General features: G+C 42.3%; 1 protein-coding gene across 5 annotated transcripts in view; it reads right to left on the bottom strand.

Annotated features, from left to right (window-relative positions):
- LOC126272556 (irregular chiasm C-roughest protein) overlaps positions 1 to 21,026 on the bottom strand; it is a 1,094,042-nt gene that overhangs the window by 16,914 nt on the left and 1,056,102 nt on the right. For all 5 annotated transcript variants that reach the window (XM_049975476.1, XM_049975475.1, XM_049975479.1 and 2 more), the window contains 3 exons: positions 12,307 to 12,439; positions 4,679 to 4,792; positions 1,074 to 1,107 (listed from right to left, as the gene is read on the bottom strand). In XM_049975476.1, coding sequence (XP_049831433.1) covers positions 1,074 to 1,107; positions 4,679 to 4,792; positions 12,307 to 12,439 — 281 coding nt within the window. The remainder of the gene's footprint in view (positions 1 to 1,073; positions 1,108 to 4,678; positions 4,793 to 12,306; positions 12,440 to 21,026) is intronic.

Genomic DNA, 21,026 nt, shown 5'->3' with positions numbered 1-21,026 from the left:
ACCTTGCCATCGTCGTATATTTTGGCTGACGAAGATCTACTGACCGAAAGCGCTAACAACAGTAACATCAAATACGTTCGACAGCGTAATTTTTTGCAATTAACACAAAAAATGCCTATCAACTTAGAAAATTTTTATTGGTAAGTGTAGTACGTTCTGTTTGAAGACATAAAAATGCTATACATTGAGAACCGGAGCACCACCGACGAAATTTCTAAGTATGTTCTGGGTTATTTTCAGAACATTTTGGAATAACGATACCTTTGGTCCCCAATGGGTTGTTACAGATTAATAATGCAACTATTATTTATTTGGTTTGTTATCCTAGTTACATTTGCATATTTATAACCACTTCAGTGAAATGCCTGGAATATGCAGTCAAGGAAAATACAGATTAGTGCAGGAAGCCTCAGACGAAACAAGTAAACTTATATCACAATGTGTTCAATTTGTTGCGTCAGTACAGTTCGTAACAAATGCAAAACTGTTGCCTCACAGGTATCGTTCAACACGTTGACCACTACAGCAGAGTGTACAGTCACGTACTATCATTGGTCTGGACACGCTACAAAATCCCGCGCGGCGTAATCCTGTGGCTGGACAATCCCAGCATCCAGGTCCATGTGAGTCTCGTAAACTAGGCTCTTAACAGGTCTAAAGAAGAAGGAGTCAGTGAGTGACCACTCTGGTGACCACTCTGGTCAAGGAACACGACGACCACGTCCAACCTAATGTCCAAACGGGACACTATTAACCCGTAACAAGCCGCCTGAGAACAAATGTCTATTATGCCAAAATACAAATTGTTCCTGATCGCACTCCTAATTTTTTTCAATGAGGTTTCTTTTGTAAAGTTCGTGTTCACACTGTATATTATTCACACGCAAATAGTTTTAAATCCCTTGTAGTTCAATATCGTAGTGTATGTAGTAACCGGTATTTTCCCTTCTTTTCTCAACCAATCTTCGTCATTGTTTATCCGTAAAAAATGGATGAAAACTGTATGGTATACTTAACTCACGAATGTAAATATGTGATCGCTATCTTGAGGATAGGTTTGTTTAAAAACTCACCTCTCCAGATCGGAAGGCCTGAAGTTTCCTTGTCCTGAAAGAGATGAAATGTTCGTGCATTAATGTAAGTATTAAGTTAAGATATTCTGATGTCACCTAGATTAAAAAGTAAAACATAGACGATACTTTATTATCTAGACACAATTTCTATGGTATAAATATTACAACGTACAGATTGAAAATAGGGACTTACGTATAGTAAATTTTGTGAGTAGCTGCACATTGAAAAGCTAACTACAGCACCAGTTACATCAGTAAGTGACTACTTCATGACATTAAAACATCTAGTGCGTGCATTGACGATAAAATTCATTAGTTCGTTTCGGGAAATCATCAGTTTATTGAACACCAATTAGTCTCCAACATACGTTAGCTAACTAATCTCTTAGAACTAACTGAGATGTAACGCGACTATTTGCCAATCTTGAGTATTCGACCTCCTGCGCTAACAAGTTTTCTAATCGCTCTGCGAGACAAGTCAATTGAAATGGGTAGAGGAGGAAATGATGGTTCAGTGTATAGATTAGTAGTTTGTGCAGTGGTTCACATATGAATGAAGAAGTGTAACTAGTGCACATTACTAGACAAAAGAAAAAAATTCTAATATTGCCGAGGTCTGCTTCTACGTCTGTTGTCATCGGCAACATTGTTTTCGTGGATGTGACATCCTTGTCATGTTGTTTCGCCCAAAATTTGGGTTTATGAAACACTTGTGAAGTGAAGAGATCGCATAACCAGGAACATAATGTTCAAGGACGTGGTAATGTCCTTTTCCACAGTGCAGCAATATGCTCGTTCTGACTTTGTAGCAAATTTTGCATCTCATTACTTGCAAGAAACTAATAAATATAACTAAGGAGTAGATATGTGAAGCGATTTCCGACATAGATACAATGGATATGGATATGGAAACTATGGGTGTGGAAAGTAAGAAGTGTGTATACGCAAAGTTATTTGTGGAGAAAAACTTTGTAACAATTCGAAAGAAACTTCTGCTACAAAAAGAAACCGTGATAGAGGGAACAATCACTTAGGAATCTATCGAAAGTGAAATGACACTGAAATCCAGATCATTACAGGCGTCGATAAATATCAACGAAGACTGTTACACATGTGTGCCTCGACCGGGCTAGAAACCAAGACGTATGTCTGGCTCGCTCCGTGTGACACTCACACTTACCACTTACTGTCCACACACTACATCTGTAGTGCCCACAACTCGCGCAGTCAATCTTCCGATTCCCATAAGAGTTCGGGCAATATCAGTGCATCAGCACTGAAGAAGATCATTGTCCGCTAAGCCTTATCTGTATGAATATGATATCTCTTCTTTCCGACATGTCGGAAAGAACACATACCATCCCCATATCTATAAAAACTGGTTGAGAGACGGCAAAAGCACAAGTAGATGACAGTACAAGAGAACATCGTAGTTTGAGTTTTGTCGTCTTTTTAAAGTGAAGTGGCAATTTAACGAGTGAGAACGATACTGGTTCAGGCTGATGTGTTTCGGAACTCATGAAGCGTGGATTGATAAACATGGGTCTCAGCAGCAGGAGATAAATACGTTCAATAGACCATAGAAACCGATAGTGGATCAATGGGAACATATCGGCTGGTGTCTTGTTTTTCTTTACAGCCGTCGACGGCTGCTGATAACATGTCCCGCGTGGCAGAGGCAATGGAAGTGTTAGACCTAGCCTTATATGGAATCGGTTGTACTAATGAAAGGCACCATGTAAGCTGCAGCATGCGTGAACTTTATTTGGGACCACCTACACACCGTTATGCTTGATGTTTTCCCTTATGGCATCTTCCAGCAGTGTAAACATTTGCATCACTAGACCACAAACCTGCTCAAGTGGTTTGGGCAGCATTATTGTAAATTGACTCTGACTTGTTCAAATTCACCTCATCTGAGCCAGACGATGCACATATGGGTCGCTTTCTATTTTGTTTTATTTTATTTATTTTGTTTTACTTTTCTTTTTTGATGTCTCTAGTCTTCTGACTGCTTTGATACGGATCGCCACGAATTCCTCTCCTGCGCCAATCTGTTTGTTTCAAAGCAGCACGTGCAATCTAAGTCGTCAATTATTAGCTGGATCTGTCCCAATCTTTGCCTTCCTGTACTGGTTTTACCCCATACAGCTTCCTCTAATATCATGGAACTTATCTCATGACGTCTTAACAGACGACCTACCACCCTGTCTCTTGTTCTTGTTAGTGTTTTCCATATGTACCATTCCACGCCATTCTCTGGAGAACATCCTCATTCCTTCTCTCACCTGTTCACCTGATTTTCAGCATTCTTCTGTAGCACTGCATCTGAAATGATTTTATTCTCTTCTTTTCCGGTTTTCATAGCAGTATAATGATGTGCTCCAGATGTATATTCCCAGAAATTTCTTCCTCAAATCAAAGCCTATGTTTGATATTAGTAGGCTTCTTTGGCCCAGGAATGCCCTTCTTGCCAGTGCTAATCTGTTTTTATGTCCTGCTTGCTCCGTTCGTCTAGCGTTATTTTGATGCCTAAATTCCTCCCGTACAGGCCGTGAAGGCCCAAAGATACCGACTGGCCGCCGCGTCATCTTCAGCCCACAGGCGTCACTGGATGCGGATATGGAGAGGCATTTGGTCAGCACACTGCTCTCTCGGCCGTACGTCAGTTTCCGAGACCGGACCCGCTACTTCTCAATTAAGTAACTCCTCAGTTTGCCTCACATGGTGTGACTTCACAGCGCTTGCCAACAGCGTTCGGCAGACCGGATGGTCACTCATCCAATTACTAGCCCAGCCCGACAGCGCTTAACTTCGGTGATCTGACGGGAACCGGTGTCACCACTGCGGCAACGCCGCTTGCTTATTTTGATGCCTATGTATCAAAATCCCTCAACTTCGTGCACTTCGTGAACATCAATCTTTCTCGCTGTTCTCAATTCTACTACTCCTCATTACCTTCGTCTTTCTTCGATTTACTCTTAGTCCATATTAGGTACTCATTAGAGTGTTCTTTCCATTCAGCTGATCCTTTAATTCTTGTTCACTTTTACTGAGAACAAGTGTTATCACTGGGACGTCATAGGCCACCAGTTCGGTTTCCACACACCACCTTCTCAGTTTAAGATGACTGTGCGACCTTTGCGCAGACATCTGATGCCACATACCTTCGAAAATCCACCAGAGACTTATGAAACCCACGCTAAACAAAGTAGCTACTGTGAAGCGCTCCATAGACAAGCCAATACCACAGTAAGCAGACTCTCATCATGTTGTGGTTCACATGTGAGTATTGCGAGACAACGTTATCTGCTACACCACTTTCTTGTTAAAGGGAGAGAAGAAAAAGAGAATAAGACATGCATGTCTATATATGTGTGTGAGTGCTCTTAAGTGTGTGTGTACGTGTGCCTATGTGTGTGTGTGTGTGTGTGTGTGTGTGTGTGTGTGTGTGTGTGTGTGTGTGTGTGTGTGTGTGCGTGTGTGTGTGTCTGTGTGTGCGTGTGTGTGTCTGCGCGTGTGTGTGCAGGCGGTGGTGTTGTTGCAGGACCACCGTGTCCTTTATGGCGCACAGCTGTGCTGGGCTGCAGCCAGCTGCTACTCACTGGCGAAACAGCACTTCTCGCGCCGGGCGGTGAAGATGATGGCGAACAGCACGACGAGCAACAGAAGCAGCAGGCCCGCCGCCACGCTCACCAGAGTTGTCACAGACAGCGGCTCTGCAAAGAGAAGCGGAAAACTGCGCTCACACATCCACACAACTGTGTGCTTCTCAGTAGCTCAGTAACTCCAACCGGGACAATGCTCCACGAACAGGTAAAGTTCCGCTGATAAAAAAAAAAATGAGGCCACCATTATAGACACTGTCTTTCGGACAAAACAAAGGACGAGGCAAATAAGGTTTTGCTACTCGTACTCCTGACACTACACTCCTCGTGTGCCGATGTGTCGTATGATTTGAAGAATTCATTTTAAAGAATGAATCACTCTCATCCTTTATCAGTGTTGCCCACCACAGATTCATCAGAGAATCGATCTCCCATGAACAGAATGACATATCTTCCTAACAGTGTGTCGTACAATGGCATAGTTTTGCAGATACATTCAGTGGTGTACGTGGATACTGTCTGCCAAATTTCTTCTGAAAGAAGTTAGTAGTGAGAAAGTAAGAAATTCAGACATTTTGCGTGATAATGCAGTTTTACTGCAAGTCCAGCGAAAATTTATTAAGAGACAAACTTCTTTATGATTTTATCATTGGGGGAGGGGTCTCAACGAGAAACCATTTCGTACAGATTTTGAAATTATGTGTAGAGTTTACTGGAAATCATCAAGTGCTCCCATCCTCTAATGTTGCCTGAGTGTGGTCCGAGTAATTAGCGCGCTGTGAGTTACGCGGGTTCTAACTGTAATACTGGACTTATCGTTACAGTTCCTGGTGAATAGATTATGACCACTTTTTAATTTTTAAATTCGGCCAAGAACTGTATAAAATACTGAAAATCAATTTTTTGCTGCCCCTGCAAGGCGTAACGTAGGCAACCTGCAGATGATTTATGCCCCGGATTAGCCGTTCAGTACTATAGATTTCGCAGGACCGAGTAGTATCAGCTTTCGTTCCTGATGTTCCAATCGGACACCGATTATTCAGATTTGCCACCTCAAAGACCTATGGTAACATCCGCCAACCAGAGGTTGCCCTGTGGTACAGCCAGTAACAGACTCTAGAACGAACTTTTCACTCTGCAGCGGAATGTGTGCTGATATGAAACTTATTGGCAGATTAAACTTGGTGCCGGACCGAGTCTCGAACTTCGGTCCATTGCCTATTGTGGGCAAGTGCTCTACCAACTGAGGTACACAAGCACGACTGTGAATTATTGTATTCAGCACAGTTCAATAAAGAGAGTCCAAAAATTCAGTGCCTTAAGTGATAGATTTGATTACTGAGACAACAAAAAATAATTTTTGTTACGGATTTAAGTGCTGGAAAAGTATACTGAATAAGTACAGAATGTTGAGGAGACTACAATAACGTTTAATATGATCGACGCCCTTATTGTTCTTATCCATATTACAATCAAAACTAGCTGCACTTACTTTCAGCACAGAGCCGATACCGACACAGCTGGGCGTTTCATGTTCAATGAAAAATGTGTGGGGCATTCTATACGTGTGTACTTCATGCAAAAGTTCTTGCAATCAGTGCCTCATCTGAGACAATGGGCCAGAAATCACTTGATATTCACGTATCTCCAGATGAAGAAGTTTCACAGGATGAGGTCAGGGGATCCTACAGATAATTTGCTGCTCCTCCCTGGGCGATCTGCCGATTGCCGAAAGTAGGGTTCGATGGAGCTCGTACTGGTTATTCAACAAGCCCTGGGACTCCTTCGAGGTAGAACCTAATCCTACCTCCAATTCGTACTATGGATACCTCCTCCGATAACGGTGGAGGGAGCTCTTGCAAGAACACACCGTTCATTCACCAGCACAGTCGAGGAGGAACCTTGTAGGTCCCAAGCAAGCAGACAGTCGAGATATCAGTCCACAACGCTCGCAATACAGCTAACTAGAACACAAGCATATTTTCCAAACATACACTCCTAAATTTCCTGCAATTTAAATCATTTCAGATTTACACCGTGTCATATATGACTCATAAGGTCCGTGTAATTTGAGCGTGTCCTTCACGATATTTTCACGAACACTACTACTGTATTAAAGACTGAAAGCAGCTTTCAACAAATAATTCCACTGCTACATAGACAGTCATACAGTGCTGATTCGCAGTAAATGCCACTAGTGGAACCTTATCATGTGGAAATGTCGATCAGAAAAAATAAATATTCTCATTACTTTCGGCTCCTAAATTCTACTTTTATTCATCTACTGCCACGATCCATTTCGACGAGTGTTGTGTAAAACATCGAAAACAATCGTTAGTAGTGACCAGAACCGAACACACAAAATATCGTAAGTTTTTGCCCTGATGGTGTGTGTACATGTAGATTATAGTGAAATTTTGACACAGACTGGTTTAGAACACCTTCTATTTGCATCCTTCAACAAATTAAAAAAATTATTCCACCTATTGAATAAAGAATCAGTACCGCCCGGACATTGCCGTCTGTGGTCAATGTGGATGAACTTTCTTCACGATCAGCTTAATCCACTCGTGCAGCTTTGGTCTAATGATTGCTTGAGGCACTTTCGATGGTTTGGTCACAACACTCGTACTATTTCACTTACTTCAACTTTGGAGTACGTTACCGGTTACCGCTGCATTGCGCACGCATGCTGTGATGGACCTACACTATGTGATCAAAAAGTATCCGGACACCTGGCTATGTATGACTTACAAGTTGGTGTTAGCTTCCATCGGTAATGCTGGCATTCAATATGGTGTTGCCCCACCTTCAGCCTTGATGACAGCTTCCCCTCTCGAAGGCATACGTTCAGTCAGCTGCTGGAACGTTTCTTGGAGAATGGCAGCCCACTCTTCACGGAGTGCTCCACTGTGGAGAGGTATCGATGTCGGTTGATCAGGCCTGGCACGAAGTTGGCGTTCCAAAATACCCCAAAGGTGTTCTATAGGATTCAGGTCAGGATTCTATGCGGGCCAGTCCCTTAAAGGCATGTTATTGTTCTTTAACCACCCCACCAAACTCCGTGCATTATGAACAGGTGCTCGATCGTGTTGAAACATACAGTCACCATCCCCGAATTGCCGTTCAACAACGGGAAGCAATAAGATGCTTAAAACGGCAATGTGGGTCTGTGCTATGGCATTGCCACGAAAAACAGCAATAGGTCTAAGTACCCTGCATGAAAAACACGACCACACCACAACACTTCTGGCACTTCTGTTGGCACTACAAACGCTGTCAGATGACATGCACAGGGCATTCTCCATACTCACTCCCTGCCATCGGATCGCCACATTGTGTACCGTGATTCATCACTCCACACAACGTTTTTCCACTGTTCAGTCGTCCAATGTTTACGCTCCTTACACCAAGCGAGTCGTCGTTTTGCATTTACCAGCGTGATGCGTGACTTAAGAGCAACCGCTCGACTATGATATCCTAGTTTTCTCACTTCTCGCTTAACTATCATAGTACTTGCAGTGGATCCTGATGCAGTTTGGAATTCCTGTGTGATGGCCTGGATAGATGTCTGCCTATTACACATTACGACCCTCTTCAACTGTCGGCTGTCTCTGTGAGTCAACAGATGAGGTCTGCCTGTACGCTTTTGTGCTGTACGTGTCCCTTCGCATTTCCACTTCACTGTCACATCGGAAACAGTGGACCTAGGTATGCTTAGGAGTGTGGAAATCTCGCGTACAGACAAATGACGCAAGTGACACCCAGTCACATGACCCCGTATCAGGGCCGTGAGTTCCGCGGATCGCCCGATTGTGCTCTCTCGCGATGTCTAGTGATTACTGAGGTGGCTGATATGGATTACCTGGCAGTGGGTGGCAGCACAATGCACCTAATATGAAGAACGTATGTCTTTGGGGCTATCCGGATATTTTTGATCACATAGTGTACAATATGTACCGGAGCAGAAATGTGACTGTAGAAAAAACACAGAACATGTGCTCCCTTCTGACAATATTACACTGTTGTTGGATTTGTCATATCATGTGTAACTCAGATTTTGTGATTCCTTTATATAAGTGCTGCAAGGAAGAATGTTTCGGAACTTTACGCAAGCTTGGACGACTGTCAGTAGAGACGCAATAACGTATAATGATGACTTAATATTCTAAACACAGACTAAACAAGCCGTTACAACACACTCTCTTGGAAGAAGCAGCCACTACCTTTTTTTTTTCAAACAGAGGGTGTGAATTTAATTTATTTACAAAATGTTTTCAAAACTGTTGTATTAGGTTATAACATTAGCTCATTTTTTTAAGCATTGAAAGCAAACAGTACAGTTTCATCAGCGAAACGAGAGTGATTCAGAAATGTTCCATTAAAACGCCTTCCTTCTTCCTGTTTTATTGACAGTAAAACTTTCTCTAGAACTGATGAGAGCAGTTTCTAATTCCCTTTTAATCTGAGGTTTTGGTGTATTGACGGATTCAGATTAATACTTTGAGGCCTTGTTGTCCACTTGTTGACGTGTCGGCTATTGAGCTTTGTCTCGGGAGCTTCGCCACCAGCAGAGAAACGCGAATATTTCACAGTATCAACCACCCGTGCTGGAGGAACGTCAGACAAGTCATTAAACAAACGGCTGAAGATCTCGAGGTAAAAACCAACGGGCAACACACAAAAGAGAGGTATTGGTAAATAAAAGGGTAGTTTAGGAAATAGTTTCCCACAGATTTTTTCTCAGAACGTGCTTTTTTATTAAGTGATAGAATTTGGTGACGATACCAATAAACATTAATTTCACAAGTATTATTTTTGTGGAGGGTCTCCATCACGTTCTGTGGTCTTACGCCAGATTTGTGTACAGCATGTATTACCTGTTGGTGGAAGATACTACCCTGGGACCGTAGCACGGCATACGTTTCTCTCTCATCATCATTAAACGTTGTCCCACGTAGAGATCTCTTAAATGGCCCAAACAGATAGAAGTCAGAGAGGTCTATTCTACAGAGGAGATGAGGCAATGATGTCCATTCAGATTTGGCAAAGTGTTTCCCAGACTGAGGGCGTCAGGGCTAGTCTATAGCGTTAATGTGGCAATGATGTCAATCCAGATTGACAAAGTGTTCTCCTGGTTGAGGGATGTGTGTGACAGTACATGGCAGTGTTGGCACAAGATTACTTTCGTGTTCTTGTCAGACCTACGAGGTAGAATATGGTTGTTGAGTTTATTGATAGTCGTCACATATGACTCAAATTTTGAATGGCCATTTGGCAAGTATATCCTTGAATACTGAACTCTCCCAGAAGACAGCCAGGTGACGACCGCGGGCTTAAATTTCTTCTTTAAAGTGAATTGTGGTTTCGCTGCTCCAGGTAACTGCAGTGACTGCGTGGTATATTGTGGGCTTTTTTGCAACCTATCTTGAGCAAGCATCTGAATATCCAAGAGTTTCAATCATTGCAGAAACACACACACACACACACACACACACACACACACACACACACACACACACACACACACACACACACACACACTTCCAGTACTCGGTTGTCAACTTGCGATGTGTAGGAAGGCTGAAATAAATAAAAGAGATTACTGTTAACAATCACACTTCGTGAAGAACATGGGTCTGGGAACAGTGGACTTGAAGAAAGATACACCACCAGCCGTTAAGAAACATAGCATTGACTAGATCAGCGTTTGGAAATAGTTAAAAATAGAAGAGTTGTTCAATAAATATTGCCCCAAAATTTTTTTCACGTCCGTTAATATACGGGATGCAACGGGTATAAGTGCATATATGACTGAGGACAGTGAAATTAACAGCATGACATCATTATTTACGTAAATTTCAAACTAAAAATTACATTTATTATAAGTCGTACGTCTTTAGATTGGATAGTACCTCCAAATATAGTCTACAGCGAAATTCGAGCACTCGGGCTTCGCAGCGCGATTCCTCACATGCCAGCGATAAAAAAATGTTTGTCCCAAAATTTCGTCTGGCGAGTATATGTGCCAGAAAAAGGACGTTGAAAAGTGACAATATGGCAAACACTGTAACAACACAAACGGTAACTACATCTCACAGGATACTTTAACCACGCTGCACCGTTGGTGTACTGGATAGAGTTTTGCGTTACCATGCAGGAAGGCAAAGGTTCTATCCTGGGTTTGGGTTCTTTTTTTTTTTTGCTAATTTCATCCTGACATTTCATACTTTAACACACACTGTTTGTTATGTAAAATGTCCCCTAAATTTACAACATTTTGTAACGCTGAACACAACAAATACGTGGTTTGGCAAATGAGATATAGACAATTGGGAACAATTAATGGGACCATGAAAATAACACATACAAATTGTAGCCTAGTTTGTACATTATTTGGAAAGCACGTTGCTAGTCATACTGGAAACATAAGGCCCTAAGGAAATATAATGGACCTCAACGAGGCAAAAATAATAGTTGGTACTAATCTATGAGATCATTAGAGAAGGGCACAAAGAACACACGTTTTGCTTCCAGTAGAGGAAGTGGTGCGAATAGATTCTAGCCTATGACGTGGAAATGGCATATTTCAAAGCTGACCAGTGTTCCATTTCTACGACTGTCGTATATACGGGCAAATGTTTTCCAGAGGACCCGCTGCAGTCGCTGTTGATGATTAAGATGTCAGATACCGTAACACTTGGACTACATTTACCAAATAAAAAACGTTTGCTTGTACCCAGGATAAACCCTCGACCTCCTGCATGCTAAGAGAAAACTTTATCCACTGCAACTACTTTTTCTCAAATTCTTTATTGGGCTCATTTTGTTTTATCTCGTTCGTTGTATATGTTCGCGGCGGAAGTCTCATGACACCCACTCAGATTCTTCGTTCATCCGTTCACTCAATTTTTTTATTACAGAGCGTAGCTAATCCTCTGACCGAACACGCTGAGCTACCGTACCTGCACACTAACAGTACCGCCCAAGTAAAATGTGTTAACAGACCTAGTTACTATACATGTGGTTACAGTATTGCCAAATTGCCACTCTTTAACGTCCTTCTTCTGCCGGATGAACTCACCTGACGAAATTTTGTGACAGGCATTTTTTTATCGCTGGCATGTGAGGAGTCGCGCAGCGAAACCCGAGTGGTCGAATTTCGCTTCACCCTGTATATTTGGAGGTACTACCCAACTCAAAGACGTACGACTTATAATAAATGTAAATTGTAGTTTGAAAATGACGTAAATACTGATGTCGTGCTGTTAATTACACGGTCCTTAGTTATATCTGCAGTTATACCCGTTGCATCCCGTATATTAAAGGATGTGAAAATTTTTTTGGGGGCAATATGCAGTGAACAACTGTATTTTTAACTATTTCCTAACGCTGATCTAGTCAGTGCTTTGTTTCGTAAAGGCTGCTGGTTGTCTTTCTTCGAGTCTACTATTCTCTGATCCAATTTATTCATGAAATGTGATTGTTAACAGCAATTTCCTTTATTTATCTCTGCCTTACGTCTTTCTGCTAACGGCCCTCTTGTAGTAGACAGCTCTTATGTAAGTGCACGCAGCTGGAACGTGCCGCTGCTCTAGTGGAGTGGTGTGTGTTACGGTACTCACCCCTGACGAGCAGGTGGAGCGCGTGGCGGCCCTTGCCGCGGTCATTCTCGGCTGTCAGGTAGTACTGGCGTTGGTCGGCGGGCGACACTTCTCGAACGCGAAGTCGCGCCTCGTAGCAGTCTTCCCGCACGTCCTGCAGAACACAGCGACAAGGCGCAAGGTTCAGTCACTCTGAGGCGCAGCTATGGGTGACGCCGTTACGTACGCGGCTTCTAATAATACACGGGGTTATCACAACTACTTCCCAGGTTTAAAGAAAGCGACTGCGCGAAAGGCAGTATAAAGCAAGCAGACGCATGTCAATGGAGATAATATCTCTCCAAGTTTCTAACTCAAATTGCAAGAGCACGCTACCGGAACTGTTAGTGACGTAGCAAACGTCAATACGATAAAATCTAGCCACATACGTCACAACACATCAGGGTCGATGTCAATGACGACATTAATTATCTTGCCTTGCTGCTTTCCCAAATTAAGTGGCAAAGAAAAATAATCCATAAACCTTTGATGATGACATTAAACAACCGAAAATAACTTTCCGATAATCACAAATGCGTTCGACAATCTTCTGTGATTTTTCTTTGCCCTAGTTGCCCAAGTTATGAAGATTCAGCTTCCCAGTCACATGGAATAAGGCTTTGTCATTGAAAAGACAAAATCAAGTAATTTTCCTCCAGTAGCCATAGCAAGCCTTTGCAAAAGCAAAATGGAAATTTGTGGTAAGGTCTTATGAGACCAAACTAAAGAGGGCGTCGGTTCCAAAATGCTCAAATGTGTGTGAAATCTTATGGGACTTAACTGCTAAGGTCATCAGTCCCTAAGCTTACACGCTACTTAACCTAAATTATCCTAAGGACAAACACACACACCCATGCCCGAGGGAGGACTCGAACTTCCGCCGGGACCATGAGGTCATCGGTCCCTGAGCATATACAATTTTTAAACTAACTGACTCTATGGACAACACACACACACACTCCCATGAACGAGGGAGGACTCGAACCTCCTACGGGGAGAGCCGTACTATCAGTGATAAGGCACCTAATAAGGCGCGGCCACCATGCGCGGCCATTGCGAAAGTTAGAAACAACTGCAGACAGTTTGGTTTAAAGGGAAAACATTTCCGTGCAAATCTAAGAATTTTTAGCATATTGAAACTCCCTGTTAAAGAGGCCTTTGGAGATAAGAGAACCACTTGTATGAACATAAAGAGCTCAGATGGAAACCCAGTTCTAAGGGAAAGCAGAAAGGTGGAAGGAGTATATAGAGGGTCCATACAAGAGCGATGTACTTGAGGACAATATTATGGAAATGGAACGGGATGTAGATGAAGATGAAATGGGAGATACGATACTGCGTGAAGAGTTTGACAGAGCACTGATATACCTGAGTCGAAACAAGGCCCCTGGGGGTAGACAACATTCCATTGGAACTACTGACGGTCTTGGGAGAGCAAGTCCTGATAAAACTCTACCATCTGGTGAGCAAAATGTATGAAACAGGCGAAATCCCCTGAGACTTCAAGAAGAATATAATAATTCCAATCCCAAAGAAAGCAGGTGTTGACAAATGTGAAAATTGCCGAACTATCAGTTTAATAAGCCATAGCTGCAAAATACTAACACGAATTCTTTACAGACGAATGGAAAAACTAGTAGAAGCCGACCTCGGAGAAGATCAGTTTGGATTCAGTAGAAATACTGGAACACGTGAGGCAATACTGACCTTACGACTTATCTTAGAAGAAAGATTAAGGAAAGGCAAACCGACGTTTCTAGCATTTGTAGACTTAGAGAAAGCTTTTGACAATTTTGACTGGAAAATTCTCTTTCAAATTCTGAAGGTGGCAGGGGTAAAATACAGGGAGCGAAAGGCCATTTAAAATTTGTAAATAAACCAGATGGCAGTTATAAGAGTCGAGGGGCATGAAAGGGAAGCAGTGGTTGGATAGGGAGTGAGGCAGGGTTGTAGCCTCTCCCCGATGTTATTCAATCTGTATATTGAGCAAGCAGTAAAGGAAACAAAAGAAAAATTCGGAGTAGACATTAAAATCCATGGAGAAGAAATAAAAACTTTGAGGTTCGCCGATGACATTGCAATTCTGTCAGAGACAGCAAGGGACTTGGAAGAGCAGTTGAATGGAATGGACAGTGTCTTGAGAGGAATATATAAAATGAACATCAACAAAAGCAAAACGAGGATAATGGAATGTAGTCGAATTAAGTTGGGTGATGCTGAGGGAATTAGATTAGGAAATGAGACACTTAAAGTAGTAAAGGAGTTTTGCTATTTGGGGAGCAAAATAACTGATGATGGTCGAAGTAGAGAGGATGTAAAATGTAGACTGGCAATGGCAAGGAAAGCGTTTGTGAAGAGAAATTTGCTAACATCGAGTATAGATTTAAGTGTCAGGAAGTCTTTTCTGAAAGTATTTGTATGGAGTGTCGCCATGTATGGAAGTGAAACATGGACGATAAACAGTTTAGACAAGAAAATAATAGAAGCTTTCGCAATGTGGTGCTACAGAAGAATGCTGAAGATTAGATGGGTAGATCACATAACTAATGAGGAAGTATTGAACAGGATTGCGGAGAAGAGAAGTTTGTGGCACAACTTGACCAGAAGAAGGGATCGGTTGGTAGGACATGTTCTGAGGCATCAAGGGATCACCAATTTAGTATTGGAGGGCAGCGTGGAGGGTAAAAATCGTAGAGGGAGACCAAGAGATGAATACACTAAGCAGATTCAGAAGGATGTAGGTTGCAGTAGGTACTGGGAGATGAAGAAGCTTGGACAGGATAGAGTAGCATGGAGAGCTGCATAAAACCAATCTCGGGACTGAAGACAACAACAACAACAACAGATGTAGTGCGATTGTGACAATACCTCTTAGCAATGAGAAGTGCACAGGGTTTGAAACGTCCTAAGTTCCTCCTTTTATTTTATATTTTGGGTTATCAGTCGGCTTACTGTTCTGATGTGCCCTCCTACAAATTGCTCTCTTGTCCTATCCTTTTCACTGTGATGGACTGATGTTTTGAACAATCAGCCTCAGTTGCAAAAATTTTCTGGTCTTTACCAGGTTTCGGCTAAATTAATATAGCCTTCTTCAGAAGCATAAAATTACTATAACATGTCAGAGTAAGGCACAGTCAACATTAAAATGAAAACCTATAGTACCGTGGTACCATGTCGAATTAAAACTACTTAGCTGAAGTACAGCCCCGGCACTCTTCACTACGCGGTCGGATGGCAACGGTAACTACGTTGACACTGACCATTACACGCGGAATTGCACTGAGCACATAGCAACTCGTGCGCGTTCGCATGTGGAGAGTCTAGGCTGTATATCATTGGTTGTCTGTATATCACGTATGGGGAGCTGATAACCGTAGTTGTAAGCAAACTAAGCATTATGTAGATCAAGTCCATATCTGTGTTAACTATACGCAAATTGTATTAAATGGTAGGAAATTTACTTGGTTGGGTAGATAAAGTTTAAGGATAACCTTTACATATGGTCATCGTGTAAAGGTCCCCCCGGAACATGCCTAATAGCAAGTACCTTACTTGTCTTAATTATTTAAAACCTTAATCATTATCTATGGTTTAATTAGGATGTAACTGGGCGTACAACGCCCCCGTCATCACAGTTAACTGTTATGGACCGACATAGGTCAAGCGTATTAATTAATGTGTGACGGAAGGTACAACGTCTCCGTCATCACGCGTACGTGCTATTGAACGAAATAGGTCAAGTACACTAAAATATAATCTACGTTGCACATTTGGCGGGAAATATTTTCTACGGGTAACATTGTGAGTAACGCGATGCATGTGTAACGTTATCGTTATCATTACAAGGGAAATATTTAGAGCAGCTAAGTTCTACTTTACTTTGCTGCATAATTGTTAAATTCATCTATGCTAATGACCGACATGGGTCGCGTATATTAATTAGATTGTGAAATATTCTTCCACAGGTAAGTTCTACTTACTGTGTTGTATAATTGTTAAATTTGTTACTTACAAATGTTACCTGTGGAAGAACATTTCTGTCAAAGGTAGATTGTAGATTATATGTTAGTACTTGACCTATGTCGGTCAATAGCGCATAAACGTAATGACGGAGATGTTTTGCCCTCCGCCACACTTTAGTTAATATGCGTGAACTATGTAGGTCAACAGCATAGATGAATTAAAAATTTATGCAGCAAAGCAAAGTAGAACTTACCAGCTCTAAATATTTCCCTTGTTATGACAATGATGACGTTACACGTGTATCGCGTTACTCACAATTTTACATGTAGAAAATATTTCCCGTCTAACATAAATCGTAGACTATATTTTAGTGTACTTCACATATGTCGTCTTGAAGCTCTGTTTCAGGACTGCTTGTGTCGCAGTCATATGTTATTCGACACTTTCTTTGAGTTGTCAAGGCTGTGTGCCTGGATGCTTAGGAAGGAGTTGAAGTTTGCGATATATGAACATGGGTGTAATCCCGAAACGCGTAAAGTGCTCTAATAAAAGAGTCAATTGAACATCTCATGATATAATTGGGATTGTATAGCATTGGTGGCCAATTATTAAAATGATCGCAGGCCTCAGACGGGATTTCATGTCCTGTATATCACTTTATTTCGTATGTTCGTCCAGTGTATACTTTTCATTTTCGTTATGTTTTCTTGCCTTTCATAAGTCTTCCTATCTCAATTTCTACAGACTGCACCTGTTGATGCAACTAAATTGCTGCAAAATCGGCAATCCTATAAATAAAGGACCTCCAGCTATAGCGATCTTCTCTTTAAAAAAAGGAAAAAAGGGACTGCACTTGGTTTGGTTCTAATTTAATTGTATTGTTGATTTCCCTCACGTCCGTTCCTTGTTTCCGTTTGTGTTAGTTTTATAACACGCAGTGTGTGGCGTCATGCTACCTGATGAACATTTACGAGGTGCATTCAAGTTCTAAGGCCTCCGATTTTTTTTGTAACTAACTACTCACCCGAAATCATTATAACTGGCGCTACTTCTCGACGTAATCGCCCTGCAGACGTACACATTTTTCACAACGCTGACGCCATGATTCCGTGGCAGCGGCGAAGGCTTCTTTAGGAGTCTGTTTTGACTACTGGAATATTGCTGAGGCAATAGCTGCACAGCTGGTGAATATTCGGCCACAGAGAGTGTCTTTCATTGTTGGAAAAAGCCAAAAATCACTAGGAGCCAGGTCAGGTGAGTAGGGAGCATGAGGAATCACTTCAAAGTTGTTATCACGAAGAAACTGTTGCGTAACGTTAGCTCGATGTGCAGGTGCGTTGTCTTGGTGAAACAGCACACGCGCAGCCCTTCCCGGACGTTTTTGTTGCAGTGCAGGAAGGAATTTGTCCTGCAAAACATTCTCGTAGGATGCACCTGTTACCGTAGTTCCCTTTGGAACGCAATGGGTAAGGATTGCGTCCTCGCTGTCCCAGAACATGGACAACATCATTTTTTCAGCACTGGCGGTTACCCGAAATTTTTTTGGTGGCGGTGAATCTGTGTGCTTCCATTGAGCTGACTGGCGCTTTGTTTCTGGATTGAAAAACGGCATCCACGTCTCATCCATTCTTACAACCGATGAAAAGAAAGTCCCATTCATGCTGTCGTTGCGCGTTAACATTGCTTGGCAACATGCCACACGGGCAGCCATGTGGTCGTCCGTCAGCATTCATGGCACCCACCTGGATGACACTTTTCGCATTTTGAGGTCTCATGCAGGATTGTGTCCACAGAACCCACAGAAATGCTAACTCTGGAGGCGATCTGTTCAACAGTCATTCGGCGATCCCCTAAAACAATTCTCTCCACTTTCTCGATCATGTCGTCAGACCGGCTTGTGCGAGCCCGAGGTTGTTTCGGTTTGTTGTCACACGATGTTCTGCCTTCATTAAACTGTCGCACCCACGGACGCACTTTCGACACATCCATAACTCCATCACCACATGTCTCCTTCAACCGTCGATGAATTTCAATTGGTTTCACACCACACAAATTCAGAAAACGAATGATTGCACACTGTTCAAGTAAGGAAAACGTCGCCATTTGAAGTACTTAAAACAGTTCTCATTCTCGCCGTTGGCGGTAAAATTCCATCTGCTGTACGGTGCTGCCATCTCTGGGGCGTATTGACAATGAACGCGCCTCATTTTAAAACCATGTGCATGTTTCTATCTCTTTCCAGTACTGAGAAAAAAAATCGGAGGCCTTAGTAGTTGAATGCACCTCGTGTTATTGTATTTGGTAATCTTTTATTAATGTAGACTGTTCACAAATTGTTATGTTATTATTTTAAAAATTCTTTCTGTAAAATACATTTATATTACAATAAAAAGTCCCAATCCCTTGACTCACACTGCTCCTATTGGCCTCTGTCCTAGATTATGCTGTAGCTGCAGGTACCTATTAGTAACTGTTTACGTTTTCCCATAAAGTGATATTTATGTCTTTATGCTATATAGTAGTATATTGCCGCGTTTGTATATTATGCGATGAGTTACTTACATGCACATGTTGTAATGCAAGACTTCTGGATGCAGTAAGTTATCTACCTTCCAACAGGTTTGCAAATTTGTTAAGCCTTTATTGTTATGTACTGTAACACCCACTGTATTTCGTTCCTCAGCATGGTTTGATAATGGACAAACTTTCCGAAAATTATCTTCAATAAATAAATAAACTTTCTTAAGAAGGAGATACAGAGAGACAGTAAATGTCGATGTCATGCCTCGCTCAGGTCGCCAAAGGGCTACTACTGCAGTCGATGAGAGCTACCTACGGATTACAACTCGGAGGAATCCTGACAGCAACGCCACCATGTTCAATAACACTTTTCGTGCAGCCACAGGACGTCGTGTTATGACTCAAACTGTGCACAGTAGGCTGCACGATGCGCAATTCACTCCCGACGTCCATGGCGAGATCCGTCTTTGCAACCACAACACCATGCAGTGCAGTACAAATGGGCCTAACAACATGCCAAATGGACCACTCACGAGTCACATCACGTTGTCTCCACCGATGAGTGTCGCATATGCCTTCAACCAGACAATCGTCGGAGACGTGTTTGGGGGAAAGTCTGTCAGGCTGAACGCCTTAGACACAGTGCCCAGCGAGTGGAGCTAGGCGGATGTTCCTTGCTGTTCTGGGGTGGCATTATATGCGGCCGATGTACGCCGCTGGCGGTCATGGAAAGGGCCGTAACGGCTGTACGATACGTGAATGCCATCATACGATCGACAGTGCCACCATATCGACATTATATTGGTGAGGCATTCGTCTTCATGGACGGCAATTGGCACTCCCATCGTGTAAGTCTTCTGAATGACTTCCTTCAGGATAACGACATCGCTCGACTAGAGTGGCCACCATGTCCTACAGACATGAACCCTATCAACATGCCTGGGACAGACTGAAAAGGTCTGTTCATGGACGACGTGACCCACCATCCACTCAGGGATCAACGCCGAATTGCCGTCGAGGAGTGAGACAGTCTGGACCATCGGTGCCTTGATGAACTTGTGGATAGTATACCACGACGAATACAGGCATGCATCAATGCAAGATGATGTGCTACTGGGTATTAGAGGTACCGCCATGTACAGCAAACTGGACCACTATCTCTGAAGGTCTCGCTGTATGATTTTACAACAAGCAATGTGTGGTTTTCATGAGCAATAAAAAGGGCGGAAAAGATGTTTTATGTTGTCCTATATTCCAAATTTCCGTACAGATTCCGGGTCCCTCGGAAATGAGATGATGCAAAACTTTTTTGGAAGTGGTGTATATTTAATATTTAGAGTTATTATTATTGTTAATGCTAATCCACGAAGTTTTCATATATAGGCTATTATTTTTCCCTGTTTTGTTCTTCGTAATTAGTGTGAAGCTGGAAGCATAATACAAAGAACGTATTCTACAAGTACCACACACACAAGCAATTACGACCTACCCCAACACTTCAAGATCCTTGGTATCATCGTTTTCATTGAGCACATTCTCTGACTTGCGGCTCAGATAAAACACGTCAGCCTCAACTGCTAATAGAAACCAAACTTTGCGGAGGTTTAAGCCTAAATAATTAGGCCTTCTTCAGAAGCGAGCGACACTAAACTACTGCATGCCACTCGCTTCTGAACAAGGCCAAATTATTTTGGTTGAAATCTGGGTAAAGTTTGGTTTCTATTTGCAACTGAGGTTGATGTGTTACATGTCCAATTATCACAGTTGCTGACAAGGCTGCACAATGTTAAAAATTCTGTCGCAGTAGTAGTAGTCCTGTTAAGCCACGTCTCTCAAGCTTGATCTAATAGTTGTTAGGTCTTTGTGTTTAGACGTTGATATCCTACGTATCTGGGCCATAGATTTAGCAAGACATCAACAAACTGTGCGGAAAGAACAAATTGTGGTATCCCTTGATGTGACTTGAATAAAATGGTGTCCTCCCACGACTCAGTTCATGCGAAGCTGTTAAAACCTTCATCATTGTAAAATGTTTAAAATTTACATTGTTTCAACGAACACCTACTTCTGCTTTGGCGGTAAGGCCGGTAACGATCTGAAGGATTCTAGAATTTACGACGTCAGTTTTACAAATTGGAATGTTGAAACCATGGAACATGAGGTTACGGTGGGCCATTCCTCCACGACCTTCCACATTTATGAAGAAATGGGTGTCAGTG

Source organism: Schistocerca gregaria, chromosome 5, assembly GCF_023897955.1.
Source record: "Schistocerca gregaria isolate iqSchGreg1 chromosome 5, iqSchGreg1.2, whole genome shotgun sequence".
NCBI classification, from domain to species: Eukaryota; Metazoa; Arthropoda; class Insecta; order Orthoptera; family Acrididae; genus Schistocerca; species Schistocerca gregaria.
The sequence above is the reverse complement of the archived record's forward strand: the minus strand, read 5'-3'. Positions and strand labels throughout refer to the sequence as shown.